Source organism: Ictidomys tridecemlineatus, chromosome 2 (assembly GCF_052094955.1).
Source record: "Ictidomys tridecemlineatus isolate mIctTri1 chromosome 2, mIctTri1.hap1, whole genome shotgun sequence".
NCBI classification, from domain to species: domain Eukaryota; kingdom Metazoa; phylum Chordata; class Mammalia; order Rodentia; family Sciuridae; genus Ictidomys; species Ictidomys tridecemlineatus.
In genome coordinates, this window is record NC_135478.1 from 205,849,311 (window position 1) to 205,871,120 (window position 21,810).

General features: G+C 35.8%; 1 protein-coding gene across 2 annotated transcripts in view; it reads left to right on the top strand.

Annotated features, from left to right (window-relative positions):
• The first annotated feature begins 2,274 nt into the window (after nucleotides 1–2,274).
• The window catches only part of Abcb1 (ATP binding cassette subfamily B member 1), an 82,257-nt gene continuing 62,721 nt past the window's right edge, over nucleotides 2,275–21,810 (top strand). The window contains exons 1-4 of one of the 2 annotated variants that reach the window (XR_013435321.1): nucleotides 2,275–2,456; nucleotides 3,043–3,116; nucleotides 7,646–7,691; nucleotides 19,780–19,936. Coding sequence is in view for 1 of the 2 variants with exons in the window: in XM_013365053.4 (XP_013220507.2) it covers nucleotides 3,049–3,116; nucleotides 7,646–7,691; nucleotides 19,780–19,936 (271 nt within the window). In the remaining variant the exon portion in view is untranslated. The remainder of the gene's footprint in view (nucleotides 2,457–3,042; nucleotides 3,117–7,645; nucleotides 7,692–19,779; nucleotides 19,937–21,810) is intronic. The other variant, XM_013365053.4, reaches the window with a different exon arrangement.

The window sequence follows — 21,810 nt, forward strand, 5'->3', positions numbered from 1 at the left end:
GCCATAGTGCAGCAGAGTGGTCAAGAGTGTGATTGAGAGATGGTCTGTGTTCAGTCCTGGGTTAGTCACTTATCAACTGTGTGACTTTGTGCAAATAGAGTAAACCTGGGTTTCCTCCCACTGTAAAATGGGAACAGCAACAATAGTAACCACTTTGCAGGGTTCTCCTGAAGATTAAATGCATTAACCCCTTTGAAGTAGGTGAAGCAGTTCACAATGCATGATCAGTGCTTAATAAATGTGATTCATTGCTATTATTATCATTCCTATAGATGTGATAGGACAGAGTATAGCAGAGATGTGATCTTTAGTGTTGGGGGAACACAAATTGGTGAAATGACTACATAAGGGTAGAGGACAGGAAAGTGCAGATTGTGGGAAGGCACACTTCAAAAAGTAGAAACAGCTGCTGGATGAAGGCCTGTGGGTGACAACACAGAAGGGGAAGGATTGGATTTCACAGGAAATTGGTGAAGCTCAAGGAGAAATCACCAAGGCCAGTTTGGCATGGGGTAGTAACAGTAATGCAAGATAGGTGCTTGTAAATAAGTCAGGGATATGATGTATAAGTAGAAGACCTAGGACTGCCCATTATTTTAGGGCCATTATATTTTAGGGCCACCCATATTTTCATATTAGTGGGGCAAAGAAATGCAATAAAATATAATAGAACGGTAGATCCTTATTAAAAAGCAAGCAAACATACAAACAAAAAACCCTCTTGGTTATTCTGATCCTTAACCTACATGTGTCCTTAACAGAGATCTTCACTTGAAGCTTAAGACTCTAGAAATAATACACAGCATACTAGAATGCTTTTAAAAATTGCCAGCACTGTTTCAGAAAGGACTTAAGGCCACTCACAAGGATACATAAAGTCTAACAAGATTGCATAAAGGTGGGAAAAGGGAACACAGGAATAAAAGTGGAAAGGGAGAGCAGATGAGAACTCATCCATTTGCCTCAGGTGGACTACAGGGGCATGTTAAGCCCTTAAGCAGTGAACTGAGGGAGCACACAAGCATATCCAATTAGAATAGAGAAAAATTAGTGGCCTGTTAGAAGGTCTAATTAACAATTTGCAATTAAAAAAAAAAAAACCTTGATTGTATGGTCCAGGGAGGGGGAGAAACATAGGCAAGAAAAATTTGGAGTACACAGAGAAAATTATGACTTTTGATTATATTGCTTAAATACGGGAAATATCCTCACACTGTATAGTAAAAAGTGAAGGGGTTTTTGTCCTAGGATTGCGCAAGCTGAGAGTTAGCTTGTAAGTCAGAGAATGCAGACTAGAAGTTACAAAAATAGCTATTTTCCCTACTTAAAAGATGTATGAAAAAACTCTGACGGTGAGTTAATACTGCCTTAGTAATCTGAATTGTGAGGCTTTTGGTCAGTTTGAAGAAAAGAGTAGACAATACAACATTAAATGTTAGCAAGTAAATATACAAAGAAATTACAAATAAAGTAACATAACAAAATGTTGTGTTTAATAATCCAAATTACAATGTGAGAATTTTGAAATGCCCTGGTGAAAACATGGACATTGATTACATATCGTTAAAGTACTTTAAAGGTATGTAAGAACTTTAAAGTACTACACTCTTCCCCCCTTCCTCAGTCCCAGCCCCCACTAGGCACGTTTTGAAAATTTTAAATTTATTTATTTTTTATGTTGCTGGGCCTCGCACGTGTGAGGCAAGCGCTCTACTGCTGAGCCATAACCTCTGGCTCTCCCTACCCCATTACACACGTTTAAATGCCATTTTATCCTCAAATACCCACCTCCATATATGGCATCTCTCTTGAGTATATAAATCATATTCAAACATCTTCCTTTTAATTTCCTCCTGTTCATCATTGTCATGCATACTAAAAAGAGACTTGCAGGAAATTTCTCCCAGCCTTTTTAGAGGTGCTGCAAGAAAGGGAAATGTAACTACAAAATAGATAAGGATGGAGGTTGTTTTATTAATTATAATGTGATGACAGAGAAAGTTTCCCATAGCTTCTCTAAATCCAGGTAGCCATCTGTGTACCTACATATATACTTTTATCTATATATGGAGATTTATGTGGACTTGGTAGAGACAAGACTCTCCACGTGTGTCTCTGATGATTCAGGCAATGTGGCCTTGCGGAGAGGTAACAGAAATGAGGCCATTCCTTGGGGAAATCCAAACTATTTCGCAACTTCTAGCGCAATCAACATTCAATCAAGAATCCCTGTCTTCAGGCTGATTGGCTGGGCAGGACTGTGCGGGGTTGGGAGTTTCGCACACCCACCCGCTTTGCTCCCAGGCTACAGGAAGCTCCAGCGCACTTGCGCAGCGGTTCTTGGAAGCTCAACAACGTTGAAGGTGCTGCTCACATCCGCCAGTCCTTTCAACTAAACTGGGAGTCTCTTCTTCCAAAATCCACGTCCTGGTGAGCGTTCCGAAGGAAAACAACAGGTAGGGGCGCGCGAAGTTATGGACTGGAAACGGGCAGTTCCCAGGAAGAGTGGAGATGTTCAATTTCCAGAGCGCGGACCCCATCGGAGGAGGGCTTCTTGCGGGGTGGAGGGTGTGAAAGATTTTTCGTGGCCAAATCCATGGTGAATAAGTCGGGTGAGTGCTAGTCACTTGAGAAGCTCTCAGCCCTTAGTTTTCAGCGCTAACCGCGCATAGTGGATCCTGCTGCCCCCAGCGCGCGGATTAGTGTGGGGCGGGTACTGGGTCTCAGCCTGCCGCGGGTGGATTAAAAAAAAAAAAAAAAAAAACCTTATGTGCAGCGAAGAAAACGCCGAGGTAGAGCTGCGTTTGCAGCCAACGAGATCCAGAAAGCGCCGCCGCCCTCCAAGCTCAATCAACAGCTGTGTGTAAGCGCTGGCAGCCCAGAGCCCAGAGAAACCCATCGTGACCATCATCGCCTGGGCAGTTGGTGCATCAGGGCTAGTGCTCTGCCCTGCTGCACTCTGGGATCCGCTGGGGAGTAGAGGTCAGCCTCCCCTCTAACTCCTAGGGGCTATTTGGCTAATGTACTGTGGTTTCTTCCCAGGTCGCGATGGAGCTTGAAGGGGACGTCAATGGAAAAGAAGGAGAGAACTCCTTGAAGCTGAGCAACAAAAAAAGGTAGCCAGTTTGTTTCACATTTCTAGTTTATAGCGCTTGAGAGATTTGGGGAGTTTGTTTACAGCCTTCAGCCCTGAAATAAATGTTGTTGGTGATTATTATGTTGATCTTAAGATATCCAAGTCAGCCTTTGGAAACAGTCCCCACTCTCTCTGCTTAGAGTAGAAGTGCAGTTGGCTGAACTGGACATAGTTTTTGCATCCTCTCTAGGTCTTGGGTGAGGCTTTTTCCACAGCTTCCTGGCCCCAGACAGGCCAGTATTCACATCCCTTTTTAAATTTTTATTGACTTCTCCTTTACAAGCAATATTGATCGCCCACGCACCAGCACCATATGCTGCGTAGGCTCGGCTCTTGTGGTTTTGTACCTTGCTTCTGATAAACAGCTACTTAAACAATGCATATTTGTGGTATGGCCGATGGAACAGAAAGCCAAACTTACCCTTAGGGTTTTTTTTTTTTTTTAACTTTAACCTTTAGTGACTATATATAAAATTGGTGATGTAATTACAGGGAGAAAGTAAGTAAAGTTTATCACAGTGGTCTGCCTTTGCAAGAAATTTTACACTTCACTCAATAGGTACATTGTTAGCAGAAAGTTGTAAATTGTAAGACAAAACCAATTAGAAAATATATCAATATTATTAGAAAACAAGTTTTTCACTATAAGAAAACAAAAGCAAACGTGTAAATCAAATAATCAAAATAATGTTAAATATGAATTAGAAACTTCAATATAAATTTATGGTTATTTAATAGTTCATTTTCCATACACTGAAAGGGACAATAGAAATAAGTGCTCCTAATGCCAAATCTTGTTTTTAAATACTGTTGCTCACTAAATGGAATGAGCACCCCATAGAAAAACAGCTAATTTTAGCCAAGTCTTGGGTAGGAAAAATACAAAGAGACCTAGGGTACTTTGTGATACCTGAAAACAGGGAAGTGAAGGTTAATGAAGTAGTCAGAAGACACAGGAGGAAGTTTGGACAGGTTTCCTCTGGTTAAGTCTGGGACAGTTTGAGCATCAAGGGAAACAATAGCTGTAATTGATTTTGAGATACTGAATAGAATATAATTGATGAATCCTTTATAATCTGAGAAGAGGGAAACTGAAAGAGGGTGAGAGAGGTACAGAAAATAAAGGAACATTTACAGAAAAATGCAGTGATCCTATTAGAAACTGCATTGTTGTAATTGATCCAGGCAAGAAATATCAATGGAACATAATCTATTAAGAGAAATTGTAACCAACAGTTATCTCCACAATTCTTACTAATGGGAAAAGGAAAAGGTACCTGTCCAGTCAGAGATTTTGTAGTTGGCACCTTAACCAAGTGATCATCAGATTTAACATCACTTTTGGTGGAACAGACTATGTTAAGTTACTTAGCATGTATTGGAATTTGAGTACACAATATTATATAGAGGGTATGTTTGCAAACACTAATTTGAACCCAGTCAAGTTTCTAGACTATGGTGCTATCCAACAGAAATATAATGTAGGCTGTACTTATCATTTAAAATTTCTAGTATCAATTGAAATTAATTTTTTAAAATTAATTGAATAATATTTCCAAAATATAGTCATCGCTACATATAATCAAAATTATTAATAAGATAGTTTACATTCTTTTTTCAAACTAAGTACTCCAATTTGATGTACATTTTTACATATACTGTATATCTTTATTGTACTTAGTTTGGAACAGATATCTTCAAGATGTGGGACAAGTTATATCCAGAAATGTGACATTCTTCAACTGCTCTTATCTCTTTAAAAGGGTCAATGTCAAAAGACAAAAAAATAGGGACTTCTAGATTAAGAGAGATAAAAGAGACATAACCACCAAATGTAACATATGAGTTTTGATTAGAGTTCAAAAAATTATAGAAAGCATTTTTGGGAAAATTGAATGTGGATTTGATACTAGATGATATTAAAATTGTTATTAGTTTTCATAGATGTGATAATGGTAGGAGAATGTGTGATTCCATATTTGCAACTTGCTTTTGAATAGTTAATCAAAATACTAACAAATGTCAGTGTATACTCTCAAAGAGAATGTGGTTAAAAAATTAGTAATTGATGAATCTAGATGAGTTATGTGAGTAGTCATTATACTATTCTTTCCATTTTTTCTGTTTATTTAAAGTTTTTCCACAATAAAAGCTTTACATGTAAACAAAGAAAAAGACTTCAAGAAGTCTTTTGGGTTTTTGACCTTTTTTTAAAAAACATGGTAGCTTAAAGAACTATGTTCTTAAGACAGAAACATGTAGGTGTATTTATGTAAGAAGTTTTGAGGGATTTATGGAGGGAATTGGTAAAGAAAATTGCTTTATCCTTTACATGTCTTCATTTCTTCATTAATTATTGGTTCTATCATGGTCTGCAGAAATGGTCTACAGAATTTTCAAATTAGAGACTATTATTTTTGTTTATTTGTTTGTTTTAGAATTTAAACTTTACTTACTTGTTTGTATGTGGTTCTGAGGATTGAACCCAGTGCCTCATCCATGCTAGGGAAGTGTTCTGCCATTGAGCTATAGCCCCAGCTCTAGAGACCATTCTTTTAGTTAAGTGATTCCTAATTAACTGTGCCTATCACCATTGACTTTGGTCTGTTCTTAAAACTATGTTTGTTAACATAAATTGTGAAGAAGTATTTGGCTCTACTAAATAGATAAAGCTGGAATAGAGCACTAACTGGGGATATCTGTATTTACAAACTTTCTTCATTAAAGTGATGTTTGATGAGTTGCTTGCCTTTGTAGGCACTGTTTCATGCTGCAGGGGTAAGTGAGTAAAGTAGCAGGGGAGAGAGTTCATGTGAAAGTACTTACAGGCAGTGCAGCATCTCAGAAGTCTGAGCTCACACCTTACAGCTCTGGTGATCAGAAGAAAGGCTTTGCAGTTTACATCTTAGCTTTTTTTCCAGGCGTGGGACCTTGGATAAGTTAGTAAACTGTTCTTGCTCCTCTGTGGTTTTCTCATCTCTAAAAGGACAAAATGTGCCTTGGACAGTTGTTTATGAATCATGTGTAGGAAGTGCTTACAGTTGGTGCCTGGGACATTCTAGTTCTCCCAAGTAGCATCAGTTTTAGAGAACAAAAAATAAATAAATAAAAAGCTCAGCACTAAAACTCTACTATTTATGGCTATTTCTCTTCTCCCATCCTGGCCCCAGGAATATGGAAACCAGGCCCTTACTGGGAATAGGGTGGAGCCAAACCTGAAAATGTTTGTGTATTTATTTGCGTCTAACATTGCTCCAAAGCCAAACATGAGTAAACTTTGGATTTTTTCTTTAGAAGTCTCTTCACCTCTTTTGACCTCACTTGGTGTAAAGAACAAAGACAAATTTCCTTTTTTCTTTTTAAATTTACTTTTTGAACTTAGAAATCCATGAAAAACTAATGCTATTTTTTTGAAAAAAAAAATAGTCTTTTATCTGTATGAAAAATGCAGCTGAAGCTGATTTGTTGTGGTTTGTTTGCTTTCCCTGCCTAGGTGGTAGTTATATATAGTGGGTTACTGAGTTACAGGCATTTGAATCTAGGCTCAAAATGATAACTGAGGTTTTTATGCCTAAGGACAGCGTTTTTGTTTCTAATATATTTTTTTAGTTGTAGGTAGACACAATACCTTTATTTCATTTTTTTTGTGTGGTGCTGAGGATCGAAATCAGTGCCTCATATATGCTAGGCAAGTGTTCTACCACTGAGCTACAATCTCAGCCCAAGAACAGCTTTTTGACAGTTTACAGAACATCTTTTTTTGAGAACAGTTTTTCTAGATTGCATTTATTTTCATAATGGTTCACTTAGGGCTCCAGACATCCTTTCAGAATTATGTTCATAGAGTGCTTGAATTACTTTTTTCCTTAGGTTAGTTAATCCCAACATCTGATCACCTCTGCTCTCCATTAGTACAGGGAATGATTAAGAATAATATCTAGGTAGTAGATAAATAGAATATCTACTGCTGGAACCCATGAATGATTTTAAATTAGGATAAAAACAGGAGACTCATTTTTAGTATATATTTTTTAATTGTAAAAGGAGTGTGTATATGTGTAATCATCGTAGAAAATAAGGAAGTATCTAAGGTACAAGTAAAAAAATATTTTTATAGATAGTATCTAGTGGTAATCATATGGTACATCTTTAAATTATTTTTTTTATAATTTAGATGGACAGAATGCCTTTATTTTATTTGTTTATTTTTATGTGGTGCTAAGAATCAAGCCCAGTGTCTCATACATGCTAGGCAAGTACTCTGCAAATGAGCTACAGCCCCAGTCCACCACATGCCATATCTTTCTAAGATAAATGTAAGCATATTTATTTTTGAACGTCATAAATGATATCATACTATTAAATATGATTTTTTTATTAAAAAGTACATTATGGACATTTTTCTTTGTTTCAGTTGTCACTAAATATAAACTTTGTACATTAATTTGTTAGTTTAAAAAATTTTGTAGTTTTTAAAGTTTTGTGTAACTCCTTTGCTATATTTTTCAGTAAAAAGAAGGAGGAAAAGAAACCAACTGTCAGTGTGTTTGCAATGGTGAGTTTTGAATTAATTCACTATTAAAAATACTTTGGTAATTTGACTTATCTATAAAAGAGATATATTATTTGGTGTAATATTTACTTACATGATTTGGTAATGGAAAGGCAAAATGAACTAGTTGGATTTAGCTTATTTTCAGAGGAATGATGATCATAGCTTTGCTGTGTGAATTGAGTTTTGGATTTCAGTATTCTCCTAACTAGTTATATTGCCAGTTATCTATTACCTCTGGAAATGTTTCTCCCAGGGATGGTCTTTGTCATCTTGATAGAGAGAACCTCTTACATTGCGTGCTCTCTTTTAATGGCTCTGAAATGCTGGTAGGTTTGAAGTCCAAGTCCCAAGTCCCAAGTGCCCATAATAATAAAAGGTAGCAATAGGTTATTTATTACCATGATTTAGCATAAGCCATTGTTCTCTGTTCTGAATAGCTGAGAATCTGGAATCTGAAAACCTTACCATAACCTTACCATAACCTTACATATTTATTTCCTTTTCTAGTTGCATGATGGTTGTTTTGAAGCTTTTCTTTAATCCCACTTGGATTAAGATAGGTGTTTTTTGGTGTGGCTGGTTTTTCATAATTTTATTTTCCTGAATCTTTCCTTTTTTCTAAGAGTCCAAACTTAGATGAACTTAGGTGAACTGTTCCAGGGGTGAACCCAGAAGATTAGTGAATCAATTAAGTCTTGCTGCACATACTTTACAATTTATTCATATACACTAGACATATTTTTAAAATAGAAAGGAGTGGATAGACTGCTGTATAAAATGGATCTTGGTAAATTGAGTATAAAAATAGCTATAAGTAGGAAAAAAGTTGCGTGACTTTTGCATTGAGGACCTTGGTTATCTTATACCATCTTCATTTTCTTGTGCTACGTTTGCTCTTACTGTGACTCCTCCTTTTGTTCTATTTCCACTTCCTTTGAAATATTTGGAAGATGAGACTCTAGATACTCAGACATTCACAATAACATTACTTATATTACCAAATGACAGCTTTTGTTTGTTTTAGATTTCGTACTTACACTCTGTATGGAAAGAAATGTTTATGTTAAATTTGAATTTATTCCCAGCATTTAATTTCAGTTTTGTTATTTTGAGACCAAATGTTTCTGTATTTTATAGTTTAGGGTTTTTTTTTCTTTCCTTTCCTTTTTTATTTTTGGCACTAGGAATTAAAGTCAGGGCCTCATGCATGCTAAGCATATGCTCTGTCACTAAGCTACACCTCTAGCCCTATAGTTTGATTTTTATTATTTGTACATTAAACTTTTTTTTAATTTAGCATTTCTATGTTTTATAAAATGTTACAAATTCAAATATATCAGAACTCAATTAAAGTCATAAAAGAATAAAATCTGGAGTTCAAATGTGAGGAAATAGTAATAACACACATATAACACTATGTGCTAGGCATTGTTTTAAGTACTTTATGTAGAAATTAATTTAATCTTTAGGACTCCTTTTGTGGTAGATGTTGCTATTATTACAGTTTTACAGATGAAGAAATTGAGGCCAGGCATTTACTTTTCCCAGGATATACAGCAGGGCCAAGATAGAATGTATTCTAAAACTTTCTATGAAGTACAATACTACTGGGATGGCTTTCCTTATATCTTTTTCCTGAACAGTGACATAGAAAACAATGAACCTAACTTGTACACAAAACCTTAAATACAAAAACATAATCAGAAAACTTAATGGCAAATGCTGATGTGACTCTATTGCTTACCAATTATAGTTTCCAGCTAAGAAAAAGACTCTTACCTGTTAGAGATGGGTTTTTTGGAATAGTGGTAACACTCTCCAGATTTGAGTTTCAGATACCGTCAAGACCAATTTTGTATGCAGATCTTTCTAAATACAGCAGAACTCTTCTGCTCATGGTGTCTGTTAACTTATTTTTACTATGAAACTTTATCAATTTTGAGAAAGTGATAAAAGAAATAAGGAACAGATTTAAGACTTCCTACTGGTCTTTGCTTTATTTATAGCAGGCCTCACGTCAGCATTTATAGAAACACAAAAGTAGAATAAACTGAACGCAAGTGGGGAAAAGGGACAAGTAGAGGAATTAAGAGGAGGAGAGAGAAAAATTGGGCTGCAGATTCTGTACAAAATGAACTCCTTAAAGATTATACGCTCCTGCCAGAAGCATACTGCAGATTCAACTCTGAGCTCTCCACAGTATATATCTTATTGAAATATTATTTTTTTTCTAAATATATAATAGCTATCAATGTTAAGTACCAGGCATTTGTTAAGTACTCTCCCCATGTATTATCTGACTTAATTCACACAATAACCCTAGGATGTAAGAGCTTATGTTATCCTTATGTTTCAGATGTGGAAACAGATTCACAGAAGTTAAATAATGCTTTTAAAGTCACCGAGTCACATTACTAGCAAGGAGGCAGGCCCAGATTTTGTCCAGACATGCCTTGTTGCTTCTAAAAGCTGTGATTGTTTATGGGGATTTATGATTGGTTAAACTGTTGTCTGCTTATAAAGAAGTCTTTGTTAAATGCCGTTACCTTCTGCCCACCTGTTAGTGAAGATCTTGTAACCTGGCTCAGTATATACTTTTCCCTTCCTGGTCCTTCTACCAACTTGGGTGATTTTTCTGGTTATAGGCATAAACCACTCCTTGACCTTCACCACTGCTATAATCTTACAAACCCACCTGAATTTGGAAATGTTCCCTCTCTGTTTCCCTTGTTAAGACAGAGGGACTATCCAGTTCTTAAAACTATCCACTCACTTGGACTTTGACTCTCATCTCTTTTGCCTTCTTAAGTACCTGGCATTATCATTCTTTTTATCTTCAGTCTCTGTACCTGAAGTGGGTTCTGCTCCATCAAGTCTCTTTCATCTTCCTAATGCCCTTGAAACCATGTACAAGAGTTGTCTTTGTTTTCTATCTCAGTTACATCTTCCTATCAGTTTTTTATTTGTTTTTTAATTAGTTACGCATGACAGTACAATGATCTTGACATATCTAATTTTAAAATTTGTTTTAATTAGTAACACATGACAATAGAATGCATTTATGCATTTTGATATATCATACATAAATGGGGTATAATTTCTCCTTTTTCTGATTGTACATGTTGTAGAATCACATCAGTCATGCAACCATGTATGTATATAAGATAATAATGTCTGTGTATTAGTTTTGAACCTATAGAAATTTGACTTCTGTCCTCAACACTCACGAAATTCAGTGGGCATTTAAAAATTCCATCTTGACCTATTTATAGCCCTTGACATGGTCCATCATATTAGAATCTTCTCTTTGCCTTTGTGATATCAGAGTGTAATGATTTGCTTTCCAGCTATTTGGCTTTTTCTTGTGTCACCTTTACCTATGATGTTATTGTTCTTCAACCCCATATCGCATGAGCCAGTGAAGGTGTTGACATTATTCTAGGTCTACACAGCTGTTTTTTTTTTTAAATTTTTGATCCTCATGTAAAACTTCTTTCTCATTTGAGTCTCTGTATGATTATGTTTTCTTGTATCCATCTTCAGAGGTATCCTCTAAAAACTTCTAATTAGTCCTTCATTGAAGACTGTGGCATTTGACTGCTTCAATTTCATTCACCTAGCTCCAGTTATACTGAATATTTCACTAAAGTTATAAATAAGCCTAGACTCAACATTCTTTAGCTTCTTCAGTTATATCAACCTTCAGTTGAGTCCTTATTTTGAGTGAGAACCTTAGGCTAATCCCCAAACCTGAAAAGTCTTATTATTACATATGCAAAACTAATAATAGTAACCTCTTATTTTATCTACAAAGTCATAAACTCTGATATATTACTCTTTGACTACAATTTCTGCTTCCTTCCACCTTTGCCCTTCTTCTTGGTTATTCCCCTTTTGACATCATATGTGCATCTCCTATTTATGCTTTAGCAAAACATCACTAACTTTATTGCTTAAAACAACACACATTATTACCTTACAGTTCTGAACTTGGAGGTCACACTGGCTAAAACCAAGGTGTCAGCAGGATTCCTTTCTTTCTGGAGAAGAATCTGTTTCTAGAGGGCACTTGTGTTCCTGAACCTCTGGCCCCCTTCCTGCATCACTCCAGCCTCCTCTACTATCATGTCTCCTCCTGTTGATGCTGAGCCTTCTGCCTCCCTCTTACAAGTAGCTTTGTGATTAATTGTGTCCACCTGAATAACCCAGGATAGTCTCCCCATCCTAAGATCCTTAACATTGATAGTCTCTTTACCAAACAGGAAAGCATATTCACAAGAACCTGGAATTAGGATGTGAAGGGGACATTATTCTGCCAATCACACCTGGTAAAGACTTTACTCTCAATTGCTTTTTTTTCTGGGTATTCCTCTTCCAGTTTTTTCCTTCTAAATATCTTCCCATAGTAGCCACATCAAATCACTCAATCCCTTCCTTCAAAGTGTACATGTTGTAGAATGTACAATTTGAATGCTTTTCCTTTCCACTTACATGGAATATGTAGAGTAAAACCAAAATTCTTTCTTGTTGCTATAAAAGACTCGGCATAATCTGACCTGGTCTCACCTCATCTCTGACTTTATTGCATACAAATCTTCCATACTCTGCTCTTGCCACAGTGTTCATGCTGTTTGATCTTTGAGGCACAGTAAGCTTATGTCCATCCAAGGATCTTTGTGTTTGCTCTTTCTGCCTGGAATGCTCAGCCTCAGATCATCACATAACTGTATCCTCTGTCACTGAGGTCCCTTCCCAGGGACAATCCTTGACTAGCCAGTCTAAACCCACTGGCCATGCTTGTCGGTGGGCCATGGCCCTCTATGATATTTTTTCTGAATACTTAACCACTGATTTCTTGTTCATCACGTCTTCTATTATCTGAATGTAAGCTCCGTGAGGGTGGAGATTTTGTGTTTTATTCAGTGTTGTATATCAATTACCTAAAAAAGTGCCTGGAACTTTACTAAGTATCTAAATATTGAATGAATATTAAATACTTCTGTTCCCTCTTTTACTATTTATACCTGAGTGTAAGCATTATGAGGACAAATGATGTGTCTTAGTCACTGTCATTGTCAGTACCTAGAACCAAGCATGACTCTTATTTTTTTTAAATATTTTTTGAATGTTGGATGAATGAATGAATGAATTCACTGACTTCCCTCTCTAACCTGGGAACCATGTTCCCATCTAGCCTGTTGCATATTACCTAAACCACTTTCCTACCAGCACCCTCTACTTTGCCCCAGAGAGCCTGACTCTTAGTTTTTGGCATTGATTACCCTTCTTTTTATGTAGTTCTGGTTCACCATATCTCTCTTTCCTATCAGTAACTAACCAAATAACTTTTTTCCTTTTTTTAAGGACTCCAATTATAATTAGTTTAAATTTCTCTCTTACATTTCACCTAATGTTATAACTTTTTGACTGTCTCTTACAGTCAAGGTGAGAGCCTGAAAATTCTTATTATTACATATGTAAAACCAATAATAGTAACCTCTTATTTTGTGTTTTATATTGTATGTTTCATAAAAAGTTTCTCATATTAAGTCTTATTTTAATCCTCATAAAACAACTATATGGGATTTTCTGTGTTTATGAATATTTTTCTCAGTTTATAAATAAGGAAATTGAGGTTCAAGGTTAAGAGATGCCACCCCAAAAGGCTCTTTCCCAATAAACTATAGAACTAGGACATTTGATGGTGGCTTTTGTCCTACTCAGTATTATGTTACCACTGTTCTCAAATCTCTTTCTTTTTTTCTCCAGAAATCAATCTTGCTTCATATAATATAGAAATATGAGATTCTTATTCTCTGGAATTTCTGTCTATTTCTAGAAACTTAATTTTGTCTATATTTACTCTCTCTTTTTTGTACCAGTATTGAGCTTAGGAGTGCTTAACCACTGAACCACACCCCCAGCCCAAAATTATATTTTGTTTTAAGACAGGATCTTGTCGAGTTGCTTAGGACCTCGCTAAATTGCTAAGGATGGCTTTGAACTCAGGATCCTCCTGCCTCAGTCTCCCAAGCAGCTGACATTATAGGCATGTGCCACCATGCCTGGCTCTATTTACTCTAATGTTTGTTCCTTCTAGTTCCTTCTGTTTCAGAACCATCCGTTTTTTTTTTTTTTTTACCAAGTTTATGATGAAAATTTTCAAGCATAAAAAATAGGATAGTAAAATTCACACTTATGTAGTCATCATTTATAACTTTTTTCCATGTTTCATCTGACATTATGGATTTCATGATATTACATATATAACTAACTTGGTTTATATTTCTTGAAAATTTTTCTACAAAACATTTTCCTGTATAACATGATGCATTGATCATATTTAACAAAATGAACAATTATTTCTTAATATTGTATAGAGCATTGTTTGTATTCATATGTTCTCATTATTTCCAAAAAATGTCTTTAACAATTAATTTGTTCAAAGAAGAATCCAGTCAATAATAATATTTGGGTATTATGTCTTCTTAGTCTAGAACAGTTTCCTCCTCTTTTTAAATGATATTGACATATTGAAAAGACTGTACTAGTTGTCTTGTAGAATGTCCCAGCTGCTGGACTATTTTGATTGTTTCCCTGGAGCATCATCTAACTTGATCTTCCAGGCTTTGTACTTTTTATGGTAATAGTTAGGTCTAAAGATTTTATTACATTCACACCAAACATTTTTTGGTAAAAAAATTGCACAGGGCATGCTGTATACTTCATGTCCATCACATCCAGAATCATCACATGCCAAGGAATTTACTTTTTCATGATGCTAAATTTGGTCATTTGTTTAGGTGATGACAGATTTGACCCTTCCTTATACACACTGTAATGGGATCTCTACCCCTTGCAACTATGGAGAAATCTTGGGGCATTGGAGGAGTTTTTTTTTTTTAACCTAATACTTATATTATCTACTGATGATCTCCTGCCTCAGGTTCTTGAAATATTTGTTTATTCTGCAGAACATTGTTTCATCCTAATTTACTTCCTACATTTCACCAGTTATCTCTTTGGAAAATTTACCTATGAATGCGAGACTTCATTAAATAGTCTCCCTTGACACTGAATCCCGCTCTAGCAACTACCCTCTCTCTTCTTCCTTTTGCCCCAAGATCATCTAAATGAGAGTCAACATGCTATCTCTGTTACTTAATCTCTATTTTTTTCTTAATTATATGTATTTCTTATCTCTTTCCGGATAAACTTATCCACTCCTATGACTTCTGCTACAAAACTATGCCTCAGACTTTGAATTCTTCCCATGTACTTTCTGTATAGCACTTCCCAGATGAGCATTCAGACAAGACTCAATAAGACTTCTGTCCTCTCCATTCCCTCAAGCCCTTGTCTCTGCCAGCTTGTCCCAGCTTCCTGAAGGGTGTGTCAATATGCTTCTTTTCCATCAAGAAGGGATGTGCTCAATTTTTTTTTTTTTTTTTGGTACTGGGGATATAACTCAGGGGCACTCAACTGCTGAGCCACATCCCCAGCCCTGTTTTTGTATTTTTTTAAATTTAGAGACAGGGTCTCACTGAGTTACTTAGCACCTTGCTTTTGCTGAGATTGGCTTTGAACTTGTGATCCTCCTGCCTCAGCCTCTAGAGCCACTAGGATCACAGGGGTGCGCCACTGCACCTAGCCCATGTGCTTAAATTTTGTGTCTATTCTGTACAGTGTGCTATGGAAGCCTATGGAGTATTCATTGCCTAAACTTTTGCTTTATCTTCCTCCGTTTTAAACTCTGTGAGGGTAGGGTTTCCATCTTTGGCATTTACTCTCTGGCTTTTATCTGTCCTAGAGACGGCACTCAGCAGATACTTACATGTTGGGCTGCTTGTTTTTATTATCACCAATGAGTAGTTGTGGAGGCAAAATATCCTGTGGTGGTGGTGAGGGATATCTTTGCACATCAGTCATCTTCTTTCCTGTACTGAGGAATTTGCTATTTTACCCACTCAGTAGAGTCTCTAAGATAAAATAAATTGTTTCTGCTTATCTCTCCCCTTTCATTTTTGTTTTTGTTTTTTTTTAGAGGAAGAGGATGAATCCTTAGTCAAGATAATATAAGTAGCAGCAAAATGTGGCCTGTGATTCAATAAAACATAAAAAAAAAATTGCCCAAACAAAAGGCGATGGTGTTTTGGGGTCATGAAAAGTTATGTCATCAACCCCATCTTAACTACTTGATTACATTTTTGAAAGTTAGGAAAGATTTAAATCCAAATGCCTGAGTACTCTTTATATTAGACACTCTTCTTACTCCAAACCCTAACTTTCACTTATCATTTTATCACATAATTTCACTTTCTTCCTTCTGTTTTATGGGCTGCCATTTGCTACTGCCAAGGGCTTTTACACTCTTTGTTTTCCCACTGGTCAATTTGGCACTTACTCCCACTCATTACTACTGCATTTTTGTAGGTTCCTCATTAACTAACTTTAGGATTGGTGTCTGTCTTCTCTTGAAGTATATAAAAGCTCTAAAATCTTGTTTTTTGCTGCTATGTCTTTTGCATTGCATGATCCATAATCTTTGTTTTGATTTACACTCTCTGCCTAGACCTAAAACTTTTCATGCAGTTTGCATGGGTTAAAAACCTGCTGTCTACAGTCACATCCACCTACTTTGGGGTTTATCCTTTTTGGGGAAGAGAGGTGTCAGGGGGCAATCAACCACTGAGCCACATCACCAGCCCTATTTTGTATTTTGTTTAGAGACAGGGTCTCACTGGGTTGCTTTGCACCCTGAAATTGCTGAGGCTTGCTTTGAACTTAAGATCCTCCTGCCTCAGCCTCCCCAGCTGCTGGGAGTACAGGCAAGTGCCACCTTGCCCTGCAGTGTTTATCCTTAATTGCTTCTTTGGAGAACCCTGTGCCCATTTTTTATTATTATAATTAACACATTTATTATGCAAATGAATGGACTTCATTGTGATATTTCCATATGTGCATACATTATATGCTGATCATCTCCATCTACTTCTGCCCTCTCTTTCCTATATTCCTGGCCCCCTTCCTAGTCTTAATTATACTTTCAGATCTCTCCCTACCCCTAGATTCCACATATGAGAGAAAATGTGCCATACTTGTCTTTCTGTGTCTGACTTCTGTTACTTAACATGATACCCTCTAGTTCCATACATATTCCTGCAAATGAAAGGATATCATTCTTGTTTATGGCTGAATAATCCTCCATTGTGTATCATGTATCATATTTTTTTATCCATTCATTTGTTATACAGGCACATTCTATAATATTCTATAATGACTATATTAATTTACATTCCCTCCAACAGTGTGTAAGTGTTCTTTTCTCTCCACATCTTTGTCAGTACTTGTTATTTTTCATGTTTTTGATAATAACCATTTGAACTAAGGTAACATGAAATCTCATTGTAATTTGCATTTCCCAGATGACTTATGATATTGAGCATTTTTTTATGTTTATTGGCCATTTGTAATTCTTCTTTTGAGAAGTGTCTATTTGAATCATTTGCTCATTTTTTAATTGGATTACTTTTTTTGTTGTTAAGTTTTTTGAGTTCTTTATATAGTTTATATATTAATGCTTTGCCAGATGAATAGCTGGCAAAGATTTTTTTTTCCATTTTGTATGTTATCTCTTTGTTGATTATTTTCTTTGCTGTGCAGAAGCTTTTTAATTTGAGGTAATTCCACTTGTCAATTCTTGCTTTTGTTTTCTGTGCTTTTGGATTTCTATACAGAAAATTGTTGCCTATACCTATATCTTGAAGTATTTCTTCTATGTTTTCCTCTGATATTTTGAGAGTTTCAGGTCTTATACTAAGGTTTTTGATTCATTCTGAGTTGACTTTTCACTAGGGTTATGGTTTAATCTTTTGCACATGAATATTCGTTTGTTGAAGAGATGGTTCCTTCTCTCATATGATTTTGGCACCTTGCTCAAGAATCAGTTGGCTGAAGATACATGGATTTATTTCTGGGTTCTTTATTCTGTTCATTGACAAACATGTCTGTTGTTAAGCCAATCCATGCTGCTTTGGTTACTACAGCTCTGTATGTGATATTTTTGAACTCAGTTATTGTGATGTCTCCAGTTTTGTTCCTTTTGCTCAAGATTGCTTTGACTATTTGGGATGTTTTATGATTCTGTTGAAGTTTAGAAATATTTTTATAGCTTTATGAAGAATGTCATTGTTATGTTTTCATGGGGATTATATTGAATCTGTAGATTGTTTTGTGTTGTCTGGATTTTTTTAACAATATTAATCTTTTCAATTCACGAACAGGATGTCTTTCCATTTTATGAGTATTGTCCCCAATTGCATTCATCAATGTTTCGTAATTTTCGCTGTACAGGTATTTCAAGTCCTTAGTTAGGCTTATTTCTGGTATTTTATTGTTATTATGTGTGACTGTAGTGAATGGGATTTTTTCCTGATTTCTTAGCAAATTCATTATTAGTGTATAGAAAAACTACTGAAGTTTTGTATGCTGATTTTGTATCCTGCTACTTTACTGAATTTATATTTCAGTTCTAAGTCTTTTTGTGGAGACTTTAGACTTTTCTGTATATAGAATTATATTATCTGCAAATATGAATAATTCAATTTCCTTCTTTCCTATTAATATGTCTTTTATTTCTTTCTCTTGCCTAATTGCTCTAGTTAAAACTTTTAGTGAATAAGCAATGAGAGTGGACAACCTTGTCTTGTTTCTGATCTTAGAGGAAATGCTTTCAGTTTTTCCATATTCAGTATGATGTTGGATATGATTTTGATGTATATAGCTTTTATTATGTTGAGAAATGATCCTATTATACCAAATTTGCTTTTTTTTTATCATGAAGGGATTTTAATTTTATCAAATGTCTTTCTGCATATATTGAGATGATAAGATGTCATATGATTTTTATCCTTTTTTTTTTTTTTTTGGTACCAGGGATTGAACCCAAGGGTGCTTAACCACTAAGCCACATCCCCAGCCCTTTTTATATTGTTTAGAGACAGCAACTCTTTTTGAGTTGCTTTAGGACCTGTTCAAAATTCAAAGTTGCTGAGGCTGGCTTTGAACCTACAATCCTCCTACCTCAACCTCCCAAGCTGCCAGGATTAACAGGCATGTGCCACCAAGCCCAGCTGATTTTTATCCTTGATTCTATTTATGTGATGGATTATGCATATTGATTTGCATGTTAAACCACTATTGCATCTTTAAAGCCAACTTAATCATGGTGTATGATTTTTTAAAATGATATTGATTTGATATGTAAGTAGTTTGTTGAGGATTTTTCCATCTGTGATCATCAGGGATACTGGTCTATAGTTTTCTCTTTTTGTTGTTATGTCTTTTTTTGTTTTGGTAGAATAGTGATGATCTTGTAGAATGAGTTTAGAATGCTTCCATCCCTTTCAATTCCCATTCTTCTTATGTGCCCTCTTCCCATCACTGTTTGGATCCAGAGGAGCATTTCTTGCCTTCCTGAGACTTAAAAACTTATGTGGATTTGCACTGGTGGTTCATTGTGGCCATACTCTACCTTTTCAGGAAAAATGTTCCTTGAGAAGCATGTATCTGACTCAATCTTCTTCTCCTCCTTCTCATTACTAAGGCCTAATTATTTTAAAATTATTTTACACTTATGCAAATACTATTGTACAGCAGCAGATCTTCAACCCTTTCTTAAGGTGATGAAATGTTTCCTGAATTGTGTCTTCTGAGGAGACTATGACATTCAAATTTGTTTTCATGAAATTAAAATGACTTTTATTTATGGAAATCAGAACAATAAATACTGGATTTCTAAGACTTTGATAATTCTTATCAGTCCTCATATAAGAAAAGAAGATAGATGGAGTCTAATATGAAAAATTAGGCCAGAACTCAGTAGAAGAATCAAATGCCCATTTATAATTCAGCTATCACAGTAACAAAGGTAGAGGGTAGCTTGGACCAAAGTGTTAGAAAGTAACATACAAAAAGAGCTTGCATTTAAAATATATTTTGAAGGTAGAGAAAATCATTCATGAAACTGCTGATTATGTTTATGCTCTCTTTTCTTTTTCTTTTTTCCCCCCTCTTTTCTTTTTCTTAGTTTCGCTATTCAGATTGGCTTGATAAGTTGTACATGGTACTGGGAACTTTGGCTGCTATTGTCCACGGAGCTGCCCTCCCCGCCATGATGCTGGTGTTTGGAGACATGACAGATACCTTTGCAAATTTTGGAAACTTAATCCCAGAAAACTTTACAGGTAAGTATTGTTTATGGCATTGATTTTATTGGAAATTACTTTGAGCAATGTTTGTGGAGCCCTTACTAAATATATTTAATACTGTGGGAGATAGAGGGTCTGAGTTCCAGCTCATGTTTGTAATGAGTTTGAAAAGATAATAGAATACCTAATAGAAATGCCAGCAGAAATATGTAGAAAAGGAGAGGGCTCTCTGAAGTCAGAAATATTCTAGAAAGCTTAAGGAGGAAGTATAGGAAACTAAGCAGGACTTTGTACACTGGAATCAGTTATGAGAGTCCTTGATAGATTGGCTACGTGACTGAGAGGGGAATCCAAGTGATTCTAATGCTTTTAGCTTGAAAAATCAGAAAGATGCAGTTGCTGTCAACTAAGATGAGAAAGTCGGAGGAAGAATAGGTTTGGGGAGAAAATTCCAGAAATTTAGTTTTGGATATTGTCCAGGGTTGGGCTGTCTGGAAGCAGATGCAAGAATGAAGAAAAGGAGCCAAGACAACTAGGGTGTGAGTGTAAATGTGTGTGTGTGTGTGTGTGTGTGTGTGTGTGTGTGTGTGTGTGTGTGTGTATTTAGGATGGGAATAATATTAACTTGTTTGTGTGTGAATGGAAATAATCCAAATGAGAGGAGAAGGTGATAAATAATGTTTAAAAGAGAGGGAAGAGATTTGTTAGATAGTCTTGAGAAAGGAGGAAATCCAAAGCAGAGGAGGAAAAATTTACTTTAGATAAAAACAGCATTTTGTCTATAATAATAGGTGGAAATAGAGAATATTTGGACGTCACTGTCCAAAGGTGGGTAGATAAGGAAGTGAAAATTTGTGGAAATTTTCTTCAGATTTCAGTAGTACCCCTTTGTCTGCCGGGAATTTGGTCTAAGACCCCAGTGGATGCCTGAAACCATGGATATCACTGAATCCTATGTGCTCTATTTTTTTTGCTGTATATACATACTTATGATAAAGTTTAATATATAAATTAGGCATCATAAGAGATTAACAACATTAACTAGTAATTATCTAATAAAGATTATGTGAGTTTGGTTTCTCAAACTCTTACTATACTGTTTTCACTCTTCTCCTTGTGATGATGTGAGATGATACGTACTGTGGTTGACTGCAGGCAACTGGAATCACAGAAAGTGAAACCATAGGCAAGTGGGGACTACTGTACTTCCGTTTTTTGCAGTGAGATAGTAAGCAAAACTCTTGTAAAACAGTCCTGTAAGAGAGTGGGAAAGTGAATGACTTGAAAAAAAAATATGGAAGTAATACACATACTCTTGAGTAAAGAGTATGTATATTGATTGATAATTCTGAGTTTCAATCTTCAGGTCACCTCTTTTTCAGCATAGATTGACTTAATCTAATGTACTCAACAACTTACAACTGAGTTTACCTTCAGGTGGTAAAAATGTTGAAAATGCCTGTTTGAGAATATACTCAAAAATGTCATGATACCATTTAGCTTCCAACGACCCTTCAACATTGGAACTCTGTGTGTGTGTGTGTGTGTGTGTGTGTGTGTGTGTGTGTGTGTGTTTGCTGGGCATCAAATCCATGAGTTTGCACATCAACATTTAACTTTTATGTCTGTGATGAATACTACAGATGCTATCCCCCAAAACATGTACTTAAATATTCATACCAGTTTGGGGTATATTTGGAACCTTTCTGATACTTGTCCTGTGATCTTGGAAACTAATTTGTAATTCTGAAGAATCTGAAGAATACATTGTTTTCCCTGAGGTAGAGAATACTTCAATTCTGTGATTGCAGAAAATGACTTGGGCCAGAAAAATGGATAGTATATTTGAGCTCTATAAAATTCGTATGCATTTATACCTCCTTTCATGGCATTCAAAAGGACCCTCAAAA